Source organism: Megalops cyprinoides, chromosome 15, assembly GCF_013368585.1.
Source record: "Megalops cyprinoides isolate fMegCyp1 chromosome 15, fMegCyp1.pri, whole genome shotgun sequence".
NCBI classification, from domain to species: Eukaryota; Metazoa; Chordata; class Actinopteri; order Elopiformes; family Megalopidae; genus Megalops; species Megalops cyprinoides.
The window spans coordinates 5828583-5844434 of record NC_050597.1 but is presented as its reverse complement, the minus strand read 5'-3'; the positions used below and the strand labels follow the sequence as shown (position 1 = coordinate 5844434).

General features: G+C 45.4%; 1 protein-coding gene across 1 annotated transcript in view; it reads right to left on the bottom strand.

The window, feature by feature from the left end:
• The window catches only part of LOC118790281 (disintegrin and metalloproteinase domain-containing protein 12-like), a 65520-nt gene extending 53621 nt beyond the window's left edge, over positions 1 to 11899 (bottom strand). Inside the window, exons 1-3 of the mRNA XM_036547185.1 lie at positions 11730 to 11899; positions 10845 to 10899; positions 10721 to 10794 (exon numbers count right to left, since the gene is read on the bottom strand). Coding sequence (XP_036403078.1) covers positions 10721 to 10794; positions 10845 to 10899; positions 11730 to 11899 — 299 coding nt within the window. The remainder of the gene's footprint in view (positions 1 to 10720; positions 10795 to 10844; positions 10900 to 11729) is intronic.
• Positions 11900 to 15852: the final 3953 nt, after the last annotated feature.

Here is a 15852-nt window from a genome sequence, read left to right as displayed (position 1 = left end):
CAGAAAGCGCAAACCATAGCCGACTGAGTTACCATAGCAACATAGCGCTTAGCCCAACCCTGCTACCGAGCAAGCTTAGTTGACCTTAGGCTGACTTTCTCTGCTAAAACTGGCACATCTAACCAATCAATTCCCATGATGCACCTTCCATTCATGGCATCACCATTTCTGAAGGAACCAATTGATATAGGTGTGCAAATTGTAACAGGAGCTTTGCGAAAAGGGAGATTTTTTATAGATTGACAGGATCCATTACATTTCTCAGATGCTTACCTTCCTGACTGATATCGCTTCACCCGTGAGGGTATAATATATCTTTGCAATTTGCTAAATCTATGCATTGCCAAGGTCACTTGTCACAACTCGGCACGGATAGTGACAAACTCTATCTGCACTTTTTCGCAAGTGGCACCTTCTTCTGCTCACTTGAGGATGCCAAGCACCTCAGCAAAGGTGCTGGGCCATACACACCCCATACCTGGCATCAAAGGTATTGCTGCGTTTAATTATAAAATTCCCTGGCAATGCAAATGTACATTTCATCAAAGAAGGTTTTTATGATAACTCAGGTAATCCATACATTCTAATCTGTGTTACTCATTCATACTTTCTGGCACATACTATTACTCAAAAATTAGCTTATAGTAAAAGAGGCATGCAACTCTTCAAGCATTTAAGTATAACTCAGGTCATTGGCTTCTTAGCCTGTAAGTGATTTTTTCTTGAGTTAGCTAAATAGTATTATCCTAAATTTGCTTTCATGGAACGGAAAATAACCTGAATTCAGTTAGTGGGCTAACTTAAGCTGGCTTCCTCGAGAAAGGGTTTTACTTAGTTCAGCTTATTTCATGAAACAGGCCCCTGAGCCACTGACTTTATCTTACTTTGTCAATTTATAAAGACTACTTCTAAAGAGGAGACCTGGGCATATTTTCCAAGCTTTTCAGAGTAGGAAATGAATCCTGTGTTCAGAAATTCTGAGAGTCAGAAAATCTAGCCATACTTTTATACTTGAGGATAAAGTGATTTATCAAGATTGTTTAGACTTAAAAGTAGTAGTCCTATCTCAACAGGTATTTAAGAGTCCTCATGAACTGTCCTAACCTGTTAGGAGGTGCTGACAGATGGATGCATTAAGGAAGTGGGATACATGCATTTTTGAGGAGAGTAAAGATGTTTTCTGAAACACAGAGCTGTTAAGAAATCCGTTGGATAAGGCAGGCGTTTTACCTGTCACCGACCTTGTCAGAGATGTTGTCACTCCATTTACAGGAAAAAAAAACGTCAGCACTTCACTTCACTCTCATTGAAATGAAAGCAATTTTAACTTTGCATTCCTTGGGGGTAAAAAAAAAAATAAAACAATGCAATGGTGACAATTTGGACCCATCACAGCCAACCATCAGCATAGCAGTAACTATAACAAGTATGCCCTGTATGGCCCACAAATCATCCAAAGACTTACTGATTTCCCCACCACCCAGCATCAAGTTAATGAAAAACAAGCTGCGTACATGCATATTGCAGGCTCCCTATTGCTGTGATAGTCATTGAAGGCACCTATGTTTTAGCATTCAGTCATTTAGCAGACGCTCTTATCCAGAACGACTTACAAAAGCGCGCACAAGAGGGTTATACTGAGAGCGGAGACGATGCTGCGTAAGTGTCACAAATGATAACAGGAGTCATTACATAATGGGATGTTTTATTCAGTGCCATAGTAGGTGCAAGAGGAAGCTTAATGATATAGCAAATGTGTTTGAGGATATAGCATAAATATTTATACTTCAGCGTCAGTTGAACCAACATGCAGTTTGAGTAGATGAGTTTTCGGTCTGCAGTGATCAGTGATTCAGCAGTTGTGGGGAGTTTGTTCCACCACTGGCGTCCCGAGTAGAACATTGGTCATTTTGTAGCGGGATAACAAGGTCACCAGAGGTTGTAGAGCAGAGGACCTACATTCACATTGCCCCAGATGAGGATGACATCATGTATGCAAAGAGGAGATGCTATCACAGCTTCCCAAGTGGTAATTTATCCTGAATACATGATCATTGACATTGTGCCAAAATGGCATTGGTCAACACATGACTCATGGATCTTTGACAAGAGTGGCCTCAAGCTTTAATTTGAACATTATCTCATCCCACCAGGATTTGACCTGCTCAGTGATAAGGGATACCTCCAAAAACCGTAGCCGATGACTCCATGCCCATGACAACTTGCAGCTCAATTATGGCACGTACAATAGATACATGCCCACCATTCATATTGCCTGTCAGTATTTACAGCATCCCTAGCAGTGTATAAAATCCAGAAATGACCTACTGTAAACAATATTTTATTTATCAATGTCATCTATAAGGCACATATAAAAACATGTAGTGCTGTGGAGTCCATGTTCTCCGCGAGGAAATCGGCAACAGCCCTGAAAAAGCCAGCTGCATTCTACACAATATCTGCAAGCCTACAGACAGCAATGGCATATGTGGGACTTTCTAGCCTATTATACTTTGGGGAAGTTGGGAATTAAGACAATATTAATGGTACAGAAGGAAAAAAAATAGACAAGGGCATTTATAGACATTTATGAAATTATTGATCATGTTCACAGATTGTAGTGGTATGACAACACTACATCTGAGCTTAATTGCCTTTATTGACCATTTTCTCAATATTAGGAACAAACATGAAAATGTTGCCACAACTGTTTTTTTACAGCACTTTGTAAAAATAGCTGTAAAAATAAACTAAGATCTACTGAAATCTCCGAGGTAGGACTTTTTTTAGTCCTAAAAGGGCTTTTAGCACCATTCTTGGGAGTAATAATGAAATGCTTGACAAATAGTCAAACAGAGAGATTTGGCCATTCAGTCTCATTTTAAGCCATCATTTCTCAAGTGGTTCCTGGAGAAACACCAGGAATCAAGGACACATAAAAAGGTTTGTCATTCTGCTACAAAACAGCCCTGATAGCCCTCACATGTAAGATGCAAAAATGTCTCTCATCCATGTTTTTACCAGACAGAAGGCTTCATCCTGATTGTAATGCCCCCGCCAACCGGTCCCAGTGTGTGATCTCCCAGGACTGAGGGAGAGGGAGGCCGTCTCTGACCAAGGGGCAGGAGGATGAGGTGTTTGGCCTACAGTCAGGGCTCCAGTCACACATAGTCTGAACGCTGGATGATTCTCACGGGGTTCTCTTTCTGCTACCAAATACTTGATGTATGACACTTTCTCTCCAAGGGCATTCTGTATTAACCCAGTCCCTCTGATGAAGAAAGAATTCCGAGAACCGAGGCTGAGTCTGTTTAATCGATGCTCTAAGCTGGGAAATAATTAGAGTTTCTGTGCAAACCTAATTCCAAAAATATTAAAAGCTCATTCATTCCATACTGGGGAAAACAGGCACTTTTGAGTGTTGAGGAGGTTTGTTATTAGGCATGGAACTTCATGGAGCTCCTCTTTTACATGGTGAACACTGATGGTCATGCTCGAATGTCCACTGCAATAGGAACATAAACCTGATTGAAAGAAATCCTGAAAAAGTACTCATTGAACTTGCAGACACCATTCACACTTGCACAAAACAGCATTCAATGGTCTTATAAAGCTCATTAACCCCAATCAGAGCCAAACACTGGCAAAATGGGATAGACATACAGTAGGTGGTCTTTTAATGACGTCTATAGTAAGCGATGGCCATAACAACGTTTCCTGGAAAAAAGTTAAAGATTCTTCCTAGCTAAGTGTTCAGGTCTGATTCTACTCGCTCCACATCCACCTGATCCATCTTAACCACCCCCCCAAGTCCCATCTAGAATGTCAGCCCACGGCAACACTTTCAGATTGAATATGTCTTGTAATGGCACTAAGATGCTCCAAATATGAAAGCTGCCTCCTTTAATTAGGGCAGCTGGAGCCAGTCCTGTAAGAGGTTATACTTTAGCTGATAGAGTATCTCAACACAGATCAGAAATAAATGCTTCAAGCCGTTAACAACCAAAGAGCTGACATTCCTCCAAGAATAGCCACAATATTTACAGTTCTCCTCTTTGTGCTGGTACTGTAACTGTCCTGTCTGGCTGGGCGGTCCAGGGGGTGAGTTGAGAAGTGAAAGGAAATGTAGTGGATGCTGAAGGAACCAGAACGCTGTGCTAACCTTCTTATTCGAGGGTCATGGTACTATTAGCGCCTGGCTCAGGCAGACAATAGAACATTTGATACCGTTACTCTTCATTGCGTTTGATAGGGCTGGTTGTACTCTTTGAGGTATTTCTGCTGGAAGCCCACGAAGGCTTAAACTTTTCCTGACTCCTCCTTGTAGCTGTGCAGACCTCAGAGAGGAAAATATTCACTGCTGACCTCCACACCTTAAAGTTTCCCTCCATTACATACTGATGAACGGCTGCAACAGGGTGGGGCCAAGGCGAGGAATGCCCTCTGTCCTACATGCACAAAATCCGAGACTCCTTCCTGGCCCAGGCGTGCCCCTGGAGCATAAGGGGGAGGACTGAAACTAGGGGGCATACGCTGCAGTACATATGTAGACATGCCCTCTTCACCTCCCCTGGACAGAGGGGGTAGTGCTGTTTGTTTAGTCTGCATAGAAACCCATGCTTACATTGTGTTTACGTGCAGGCTGTTTGACAGCTTCTTATCTGCCTGTTCCTATTTATCTCTGGTAAAGCTGACTAGACAAGAGTAATAATTTGCTATGACAAGCGAAATGCCACAGAACAGAGAGCCCCTGGCTGTCTGAGTCTCATATCTCTGACTTGACAGATAATAATGGAAGTCTGGGGAATAAAGGCAGCCGCTCTCTGTCCACCGTCTCTCTGAATACAAGCAGCAATCAGTCGTCTTCGTTTCAGCCCCGATAAGACACTGGGAGTAGATGTGGGGGTCGCGACCTTGGTAGGCCATCTTCGAGATTCCCTTCGATACTCCGGTGAACCCCCCACGCCTCGCCAATTCCACCCGCATGGCTAGCGCAACGTTGCCATGACGATGTTTGGCTCTGTTATAGTAACGTGTCCTTGGTTTTTAGAGTGCTTCATGCTTCTCCCCTGTTCCCTCCTGATAAAGTTAATGAATGGGAACTGGACAACGGCAGACGTCTGTGTTTTTCTGGGTTTAACAGAGTGTGAGGTTTTCTGGGGGGCGTGTTGAAGGGGAGCAGACCGAAAACCAGCGGACCCTCCAGGAAAGATATGTTTGTCTCTCTCTCTGTGTCTGCTCACAGCACCCTTTCAAGGCATGTTCTGCACCACTGAGATCTCTTTGCTCAGATGCTACAGACGTTCTTTGAGCATTAGGACCTATATTCACGTGCCCCTATATTGGCCCTTTGTAACACTGAGGGACCAACTATGCATCTCTGGTCCATGTTAAAAACAGCTGGTCATTTTTTTAGCATCAGAGATACATAAACACAAATAATTACAGGTGATTAGGCCATTTATTGCATTGATGTGTTGCCCAAGGCCTAACACATGACATGTATTTAATAGAAGATTGCACTACAGAGGTGTTAGAAACACAGTAGAGGTTTTTCTAACAAAGGGGAGACAGGAACTGCAGTCATTCTGTTGGCCTGCGAGTTTTAACACCACTCCCAATGCTCCTGAGAACAGAACTGGGAATGGCAGACAGCAGGGTTGACTCCTTCCTTCTGACAGCACTGCATTGGCCCTGGCCATGGGGGGGGAGGTGGTTTGGCCTTTGTTCTGACACCCGCACCCCTGGTACCGATGAAGTCTTTGATCTGCATGTGGACCCCCAGCCCCCTACCCCCCACTCCCCACCCCCCACCCACGAGTTTGTCCTCAATCGTTAGGTACCACAGAGCGAGCTGTAGATCACTGCCTCACATCAAAGGGCATGCGTCGCCTGGGGTGCGTACCTGTGTTACCGGCACCATACCTCACATACTAAGTAATACATGCAAAATGTCACTCTGCAAACCCATTACAATAAAACATGTCTGACTAAAACAGCACTTAAATGGCCTCCGAAAGCCATACATTTTTGTTTTAACAGAGGACCCGATACGGCCTTACACCTGACTGGCAGGTGGAACATGAACACAACACAGCAGTCCGATAGAGGTGTATTTTTAGGTTTAATACTGCAGAGTTGCAGAACATTAAATTGATTAAACTCAGCAGTCATGTCTGCCCCGCTGCCGTACAGCCTGAGCTATGTTATGATCTGGGGCTGAGAAGTGGTCTAACTTTGATACAGTTGCTCAATTTTTGGTGGAAGAACTGGGGCTGCAGTTAAACTGCCAGGTTTCCCCTAAAACTTTGTGTCCTGTCAGAACAGACATTTTAAATGTGCTGTGATTAAAAACAGCACAGGTAACCAGTGTGTCAACAAATGAAAACACTTTGTAAATCACGAAGTCCATCTTTATGTCAGTCCTTTGTATATTTTTTGTATATTTATCTTTTCCTTCAACTGACCATCTGATGTACGTGGTTCAGCTGTTAAGCCACCATCAACCTTTGATTCCAGCACCAACAGGGTGCGAAACTCCCAAACATTTTCCCCCAAACATTACAAAACATGCACGCACGAAACAGGCAACAGGAACACCCACTCGCCTGAATCTGACAACCGTAGAGGAATCTGCTGCTCTTTCAGGGTGCTCCCCTGGGTATACACAACCCATAATCTACCTGAAGAGCAGGGGCCAAACAGAGATTTTAAAGACCCAGCATGCTCTGGGAATCTGGGTCCCCAAAGCATCTGGCCCTGGAGGTGCGCAGGCCGTTCAGGCATGAAGCCAGCCGATGCCCCTGGAGCGTACTGAAGCGCATTTGCATGTGAAATGTTTGAGGATCACGCAGCGTGCATGCAATCACGCTAAACTTCTCGGTGCAGGCGACGCTCCACATCTTGTGGATTTGTGATTCACGGCGTCGAATACCTGCCCCAGACGGCACTATTTGTTCCCAATTTCTGTCTCTCCTCCACAGAGCTCTGAGGTCGCAGAGGGGCAGGTCAAACCACACTTTGTTTATCGATTTACTAAGCTGCTTTTATGCTGAAAGCGCGGTTGTTTTGAGCTGGTAACAGAAGCACACCTTATAATTTCATTTCAGTAACACAAACTGGCTGCTCATAAAGAAAACTATCAACATCATCAAGAAAAATCATCAAAGGCTCAACCTCCATTGAAGATTGTCACAGAAACATTTAGTCTACTGTGGAGGCATAAAAATATGAAGGAACAGTGTAATGGTGTTCATTTGTCTTTAATTCTTCATCACTGTCTCTTTTCTATAAACTCAAAAGAACATTTATGGTCTTGCCAATCGCAGGATGTCCAAAGACCTGTCTGTAGATGTTTAACTTTGAAGAGCGCTCAGCTTATACATCTGCCATGTTTCTTAAACAATTACAAACGAAGTGAAACCACCTTATGCCTGTATGCGGAAATGTTTCCTTGCCGAGCCGAAAAACCTCCAAGCCTACAGTTTCAGTTCTAATAATTTCATTTGATGATGATTTTCTTCTCCTGCGTTTTGTCTTGTTTTCACAACTGGTGTTCATCAAGGGTGCAGGCCCCTGTGCCAAGCCCCGCCCCCACACTCCCAGCAGCTAATCCTATTGGGTGGGAGACAAGCACCTCTGAGGTGAACTGCATGAGCTCTTTAGCCTTTTTCTTACAACTCATTTTTACTACTTTTTTGTCATGGTCTAGAGCCTAAACAGCCTTTATTGTCTTTAAGCCGCGGACTCAGTAAATCGCCTTTTTGCACTATATGGAGAAAGCAGCGGGGAAGCTGTTTTCAAAAGTCAGATATTTACACTGTGTTTGGTCAGATGTGCTATAACTCCGGGGTAATCATGACTCAACGGTCTCCAGACAATGTTCTGAGGTCACTCTCAGACTGCAGCTGCCTTTGAATGGTAAATAATTGCTCAAATAAAAACAGTAATACAATTCAGGAGTCTTAATGGTTCCATTTGTATATAATATGCATGGTTCAGAGGGCACACTTATGAACTCAGTCCCTCACAGTTCTGTACGTTGCTAGGGAACATTATCCACAGGAGATGCGCATATCCATGAGAACCTGCGCCTCCAGTCTGACCATTTGGAAATAGTTTAAGATCACCTCGCAGGATGCAAACATCAGTAATGCATGGCAGACATAAAATCATATACATATCAAGATATTCAATAAAAGTGTACAGAATATGGGCCAAAAGTTATGGGACATGAACACTTGCTGATATGACTTTCAGAGTGTCTTAACAGATTTCCACAGCCAGTAGAGCTTTAAAATTACAATGGAACAGCTCCCACATTGTGTCCAAAGAACCATGGAGTATCTGTATATCACACACACACACACACACACATATATATATATCTACAGACAGAGAAATAGAAGGAGAGAGAGAGAAGGGTCACATCAGAGTCACAGTTACTTAGCACAGAATGATCCAGAGTGTTACCGGGGGTGTTTCACAGATGCTGATTAGTGCTACTCAAATCTCTTTTGTGCTGTCGGCACACCGACAAGTGCCATAATCCTGTTATCCTATCCCTGGACAAATTTCTGCCTGAATTAATAACAGGATCGGCTTTGAATCAATCATGTAGTTCAGGTTGATGAGTGTGGCTCAGCGCAGGTCTGCAATTCTGTGCTGAGCGGATCTGTGCGCACAACCAACTTCATGGTGTTGAAGCTTTCAGACCTGGGAGCTGCATACGTAACAACTGTGCGTATGTCTGAAGCCCTTATTTGTGCTTCAATAGCGTGATATTAAAACTGTCACCCTCATAGCGGGAATACTTCATCCATTAAAATGTTTGCTGGTAAAACATACAAATCTGGCCTTTTCCTGCCCAAGACATTAGTCTCTGCTGCCTCTGCAGTTCCATTCCCTGTGTCTAATAACATTGAGAAACACTGACTTCAGCTTTGTTTTCTGACTGACATCCCAGCCCTTTGCCAAAACTCAGATTGGTGGAAAGACCTTGAAATCAGCAACAGCAGTGTAAAACTCTCCCTCTCTGACAGAAGCACTCCTGCAGGACAAATAAATATAAAATAAAGTCAGACTCCTCCCGGCGGTGCTCCGAACTGGAAATCAAGTGAGAAACGGAGTCCAAGAAAGAAGGCAAATGCCTCACCTCATTTCTCTGTCTGCTTTTCAGGTACGAAATAACATGACAGGTGAAAGAAAAAAAATTAAGCCGCTTCAAAAGCCCTGTGTGTTTCTTTGGGGATCAAATGAGGGCAGGGAAAAACTCAGGAGTTGGGGTCCAAATCACTGCCGTTATTTTTAAAGTCTTGTCCAAATGATTGTGAGAGGAATGATTTTCAGACCGCGAGTATGAAGCTGAGACAGATCGACCTCTGGCATGGGTACACAGAGCTTTCCCGCTCCAGCCAGGCCCTACCCAAGCAGTCCTGTATGTACTCTCAGACCCTGAAACACATCCAGGCCTGTTCCACTGTACACAAGTGTACGGCTTTATTAACAGAATCTGGTAGCTTGTTTCTTTTGGCCAGTTTTTAAAACAATTTTAGAAGGCAGGATCAGCCAAATAAAGAAACTGAGTAAATGCATTACAGTTCTGCAAGGGGAGAGACTCAAAACCCACACGTCGCTCTAGAGCAGAGCAACCCCTCCATGTGAGAACGCACATTAACTGCTGCACAGGCAGATACTAAGGCAATCGCAACTGCACTGTGATATTTCATCAACAAACATACAATACGCTGCACAATTTCAACACTCATTTCTGATCTGTTTATAGCGCTTGGTACTTGACGGTGATTGGTTCACTGCTCTCAGAGAGAAAATATATGGAAATTCACCTCCCATGGGCCAAGCCCAGACCAATCATGGTGATCGGGTAACTGTGGTCTTAGACTAAATCCCGTAGTGACAGAGTGACTGGGGTCTTAGGGTAGATCCCATAGTGAAAGAGTGGGTATGACCTTGCAGTAAGTCCCACTGTGAAAGGGTGACTATGACCTTGCAGTAGGCCCCACTGTGAAAGTGTGACTATAGTCTTACAGTGGATTCTACAGCGAAAGGATGACTGTGGTCTTACAGTAGATCCCGCGGTGCTGCCCTTGGTGGCCATCCCCTGGGACTGGCTCTAGCTGGGGGGGGTCACAGAGTTGCTTGGTCCGTCATAGACTGTCTCCCGTTTAGGAAAGAATGTGGAGTCTTGCAGTGTTCACTTAAAGAGGGTCAGGAACCCTTCCCCATACAAACATGTGAGTCAGCCGTTATAAAGCACCCGTGAGCAGTGTAGATTACAGGGTATTTTATATAAATGTGGGAAACCTCTGATAGGCCGCCCTGTGGGGCTCCAGGCTACCATTGATCACTCCGTTTTCCACAGCACTGTGAGAAACGATAGCCAGCGAGGAGGAAAAAGGGAGCGAGATGGAAGAAATCCCCCACCACGCTTGCCAGCAACTCCTGCCTCGCTTGGCTCTCATCTTCCACGTCATTGTTTTCCCCGAGACAAAGCAAACACGGCTGCCAAATGCCGTCCCCGTTTGCGGAGCGGGGGAAAGTCGCCAGGCACTCCGGGAGCCCCCTGTGTGGTGCGTTCGGGCAAGACCCCCACTCGCAGCCCTCGGGGGCGGCCGTATGTCACGGGTTTGGGGTCCAGAAATGGCCGTTTCAAAGGCAGGAGTTGATTGTGCGGTGTGTGAGAGGAACGGAAGGCGCTTACTCATTTTTCTCTACAGCCAGGACCAGCTGCTCTCCCTCCACTTCGATCAGTAACTGCAGCTCCGCGGGATGGCCCTGAAATCAAAACAGGGAGAGACAGTGATGTCACACCCCTCTGATGTCACTGTGCTCTCGGACAGGAAGTGCTGGAGGATGCTGGGGTTGTCAGGGGTTGGGGGTCTAAAAACAAATCCATGAGTTTCACACATCATATACACTAAATTACATTACATTACTGTCATTTAGCTCATACTCTTAACCAGAGCAACTTCTATAGGCTACAATTTTTACACGTTATTCATTTATGCAGCCAGATATTTACTAAGGCCATTCTGGGTTAAGTACCTTGCCCAAAGGTACAGCATCAGTGCCCTCTTGGGGAATCGATCCAGCAACCTTTCGGTTACAAGCCCTGCTCCTTACCATTATGCTACACCGCCACCCACATTGAGAATTGGATATACACCCACACAACCCCCCCATCCCTGCCTCCCCATAAAAGAGACAAATGATGCAATGTTGTCCTTGATCATTTCTGTTATTTTGTACAATATTCAAGTGTAACCAAAGACTCCTCCACTATACTGACTTGGGAACCACACTGTGAGCCACTACAGAGCTCTCGAGAAGGTGCTCCTATTTCTGCTGAAACTCCTTCAGCACAGATGGTAATATAATTTATACTGAATCATGATGCCGGCCGCTGTGGTGTTTTTAGAGAGAGAGACGCGTTTCGGAGGATTATCTTTATATTTCAGCCCTAAGTGACATTAATCTAGAGCTCCAGCCAGCCTTTCAGCACTCTGGAGTTATGTATCTGTGTGAGACTGCGGGGGGGGGGGGGGGGGGGGGGGCAGTGATAGAGAGGCGACTGGCTGAGAATCCCAGTTCATCAAAGTTTATGACATGCCGAGGGAAACACACACACACAGACACACACACAGACAGACACACAGACACACAAACACACATACAGACTCCAGGGAGTGCTGGCAGTGATTCAGCCCCACGAACGCCAGGACCCCCCCAGCGTGTCCCGGAGAGAGCCGTGGCTGAGGCGGGGGGGGGGGTCAGGCTGAGGGCCGAGCGGAGCGCTTGTCGAGCGACGCCCGTGCGAATTTATCTCCTCGTCCGTGTTTTCATTACGGCCGCGCTGCACAAACAGAGACGGGCGCGCCATCCGCTCCCCTCCAATAACGCAGCGGGGGAGAGGGACGTGGGCGCGGGGGCCTTTGAGACGTTTCAGCGTTGTGTCACCGCCGGATTTATACCCCCTGTCTGGGGCACGTCAGGTCACACCGAGTCACAGGCGAAGTCCCTGCCCGTGCTATGCTGGCTACAATGTGTCGGAAAGGTCATCCGACAGGCAAGGGGGGAAAACACTCAAATTAAAAAGGGGCTGCAGTGCAGCATAGCAGAGCAAAGCTCATAACCAAAAGGTTGCTGGTTTGATTCCCCCACTGAGGCACTGCTGCTGTACCCTTGGGCAAGGTATGTAACCCATAAGGTACTTGCCTCAGTAAATATCCAGCTTTATAAATGGATAACAAGGATAATAAGGTAATGTAAAAACAAACACTACTTTACCTTTAAAAAAATCCTGATTAGGTGTACAACTACAAAAAAACAAATAACTAACTAAAAAAAAACCCTATAATTATTAGCTTAGTTACAATGTGTAGTAAAAATACACAGGCTTGCTTTAGCACATTCTGAATGCTGTAACGGCTGTGTGCCTGTCATTAAAGCTGTTTTCAGCAGCTGCTTGATGTATGGCTATCCCCACAACGCGCCATGAGACACAGACCACCATCAAAACAAATGAACTATTTAACTATTTTTTTCCAACTGAATCACTGCAATCTCCCATATTTTTCCAAGGGGATATTTACAGCTGGTAAACATTCTGTTGGGTGCATTAGAAATTCATTTTGCAGAGTGTATTTTTTTTTGAGTGCAGTCGGTGGCTAACCGATAGTGGCTCCTCTCATCCAAGCAAAGCCCTGTATCCACGGGAAAGCCTGCAACAGTGCAGCTTGCAAAGTGAATTCCACCCTCCCATTGCAGAGCCAGGAAAAACTCATTCACCTATGAAAAGACTGAGTAATAAATCTTGGAAAACTCCAGTCTGGGTTTTTGGGTCTTGCTGGGAGCGTCGCGCGGACGCTTCCCCCCCCTCCCGCTTTCTCTCTACGTCTGGCCCCGTTTCTCTCCTTGCCGAGGAGGATCCCAATTACACAAATTTAATTTTCGTTTCTAGCTGAGCCGCATTGTGTTTCCCTGGGCCCGGCCCAGAGCAATCCCCTCGCCACAGATCCAGTTGCAGGACATGTACTCACTTTGTCAAGAAGTTCCCATAAAAAAAAAAAAAAAAAAAATGTGACATGAGCAATCTGCTGATTCGGACGCTTTGATTAACCCGCTGCAGCCACAGATCTCTGCTGTGTTAACCCACAGAACCCAGGGGACGAGCTCTGTGGCATGGAATACTGATCTGAACATGCACAGAGTTCCTGATCTGCAAACTGACATGAGTGACGAAGGGTAATGACAAATGAGTAATGACAAATGACAGGAGTTCAGAGAGTACGTGGGAGGCTGAACGCTCGGCCAGTGTTGACCTCTTTCAGCCCTCCGAGTCGGGCGGGTCTGTCTTTTATTTACTGTTCCAATATTCATTTCTTAAGATGTGTGAGTGCTGTAATGTCATGAGCAATACGAGGTCTCAGAGTGCAGGCGCTGCTTTCAGCATGTGGAGCACGTATCCTGCACTCAGCAACAGAGCGGTTTAAAAGAGGAGACCGCAGTGTGCCGAGACCACACTGACTGCCATACAGAACGCGAGCAAATATAACACTTTACATCCGTTTATATTACATTACTGTCATTTAGCAGACGCTCTTACCCAGAATGAGTTCAAATGTTATCCATTTACACAGCTGGATATTTACTGAGGCAATTGTGGGTTAAGGTCTTCACCTAAGGGGTACGACAGCAGTGTCCCAGCAGGAAATTGAACCAGTGACCTTTGGTTTGGTTACAAGCCCTGCTCCTTACCACTATAACACACTGCTGCTCATTTATTACATATCGCTAATTTCAATCGTTTATGCTTACGATTTCTCCGGTTTGGGAAGTTTTTAGTTGTTTTTACAGACCAGAACTCTGTCCTTTGGTATTATGCTTGCCATACACATTCATCACGGGGACAACAAAGATTGATTGATTGTTTAGGGAATTGGCTCGATGGACTACACTAGGGTTTCCACCTGATTCGCTGGTACTTTGTGTTTGTGTTTATGTGTGTGCTGTATGTTTGTAGGTTTATGCTGGACGTGTCTGCGAAGTGGACGCTACGCTAGCACTGAATGTAGAGGTCATGGGTGTTTACCGTGGACTGGAGGTGGCTGACAGGCCTGCGTTCTCCCTTGTGCAGCAGGTAAGGTACGGTGGTCTCGTAGCGTTCCAGTTTAGCGCCAGCCCCTTCCAACATGCTGAGCTGCAGATGCTTCCCTGTGGAACAGAAGGGTAAGAGTCATTAAGACTGACAGGGCATAGCCCCAATGCTGTGGCTGTTTACACAGCACATTAACTCATTACATTACATGACATTATTTGCATTTAGCAGACGCTTTTATCCAGAGTGACTCACATCAACTCACAGTGCAACTCAGAGCACAACGTTACACGTTACACATACTTAAGAAAACAGGTAGGTCGCATGGTGAGTTATATCCTGTACTTCACTAACTAGCAGTCAAAAACTGAATCTGCAGCAATTGAAAAGCTTCTACTGATCAATGGGTCAGAATTTCCCACATAATGAATTTCCTTCAATAGTGAATCCTACCCAGCTGCTATAGTATCATCCAAAGTGGACCTTATGAGCAGTACCATCATTGTTGATAAGAACCCAATATGAGATGCCTTTAGCTGAATTCTTATTCCTGTACGTTTCTGGTTAGGTCCAGCACTGAAGAGCATTTAGGAATGGCTTTCAGACATGTGGAACATGTAGCGTTTCTCTAGACGCTCTGTGACTGTTCTTTTTGTTTCACCAAAGCGCATGCTGTCTGTTGCCTGCTGTAAAACAGCGAATATGACACCAGCAGCTAATGGCTTCAGCAAGAGCGCTGTGTGATCTCAGCAGAGGCCGCGCGGTGCTGTGACGTGGTCCTGTTTGTTGTGGTGTGGTGCTCCTGCCCTCACTGATCCCATGCATGCATGGTTTCTCAGCTGCTTGTGCGGAAGCCATGTTTAAAACGCCCTCCCGGCCCAAACGCGACACACGAGCGAATGCTGAGATAGCCCTGAGGCCCTGCCACCAGCAGGGTCCTTCATGCCACAGACCGGGATTTTGTGTGTGTGTCTTTGAATTTGTGTCTGTGTGTTTGAATGTGTGCGTATATATGTATTTGAGTATACGTGTGCGTGTGTGTGTGTGTTTGCATATGAATCTGCGTGTGTGTGTATATTTGTGTGTGCATGAGAGTGTGTGTATGCGCATGTGTGTATAAGTGTGTGTGTTTGTATATGAATGTGTGTGTGTGCGTATATGTGTGTGAGTGTGTGTGTGTGTGTGTTTGCGTGCCTGCGTGTGTTTGTGTATATTTGTGTGTGTGTGTGTGTTTGTGTGTGTGTTTGCGTGCCTGCGTATGTTTGTGTATATTTGTGTGTGTGTGTGTTTGCGTGCCTGCGTGTGTTTGTGTATATTTGTGTGTGTGTGTGTGTTTGTGGAGCTCTCTGACAGTTTCCTCTGACCCAGTTCTTTCCTTCCTTCCTTCCTTCCTGTGACAGCAGAAACAGGCTCCCTCACATGGCCGCTCAGACTCTAGCTCAAAGTGGACACATTGCCAATACTGTCAGCACAGCGCTATTTTCTGCGCTCGCTTTCCCAGGTGAAGGCCGAGAGGGAAGCTGGACTTCATGACGGAAAAGGAAGTGGACTACAGGTCCTTTCAGAATGCCTCTTCCCCGATTAAATGACAAAAGTTTACGGGCTCTTTGCTCGACTCTGCTGGCTATCTTTATGTGATGTTTATTTTCCTCACAGCGATCGAGGGATAAATATTTATCTGTGTTTGTTGTTTCTGACCTGGAAGACGACTCTTAATTTCCGAGCTGTGTGTGAGG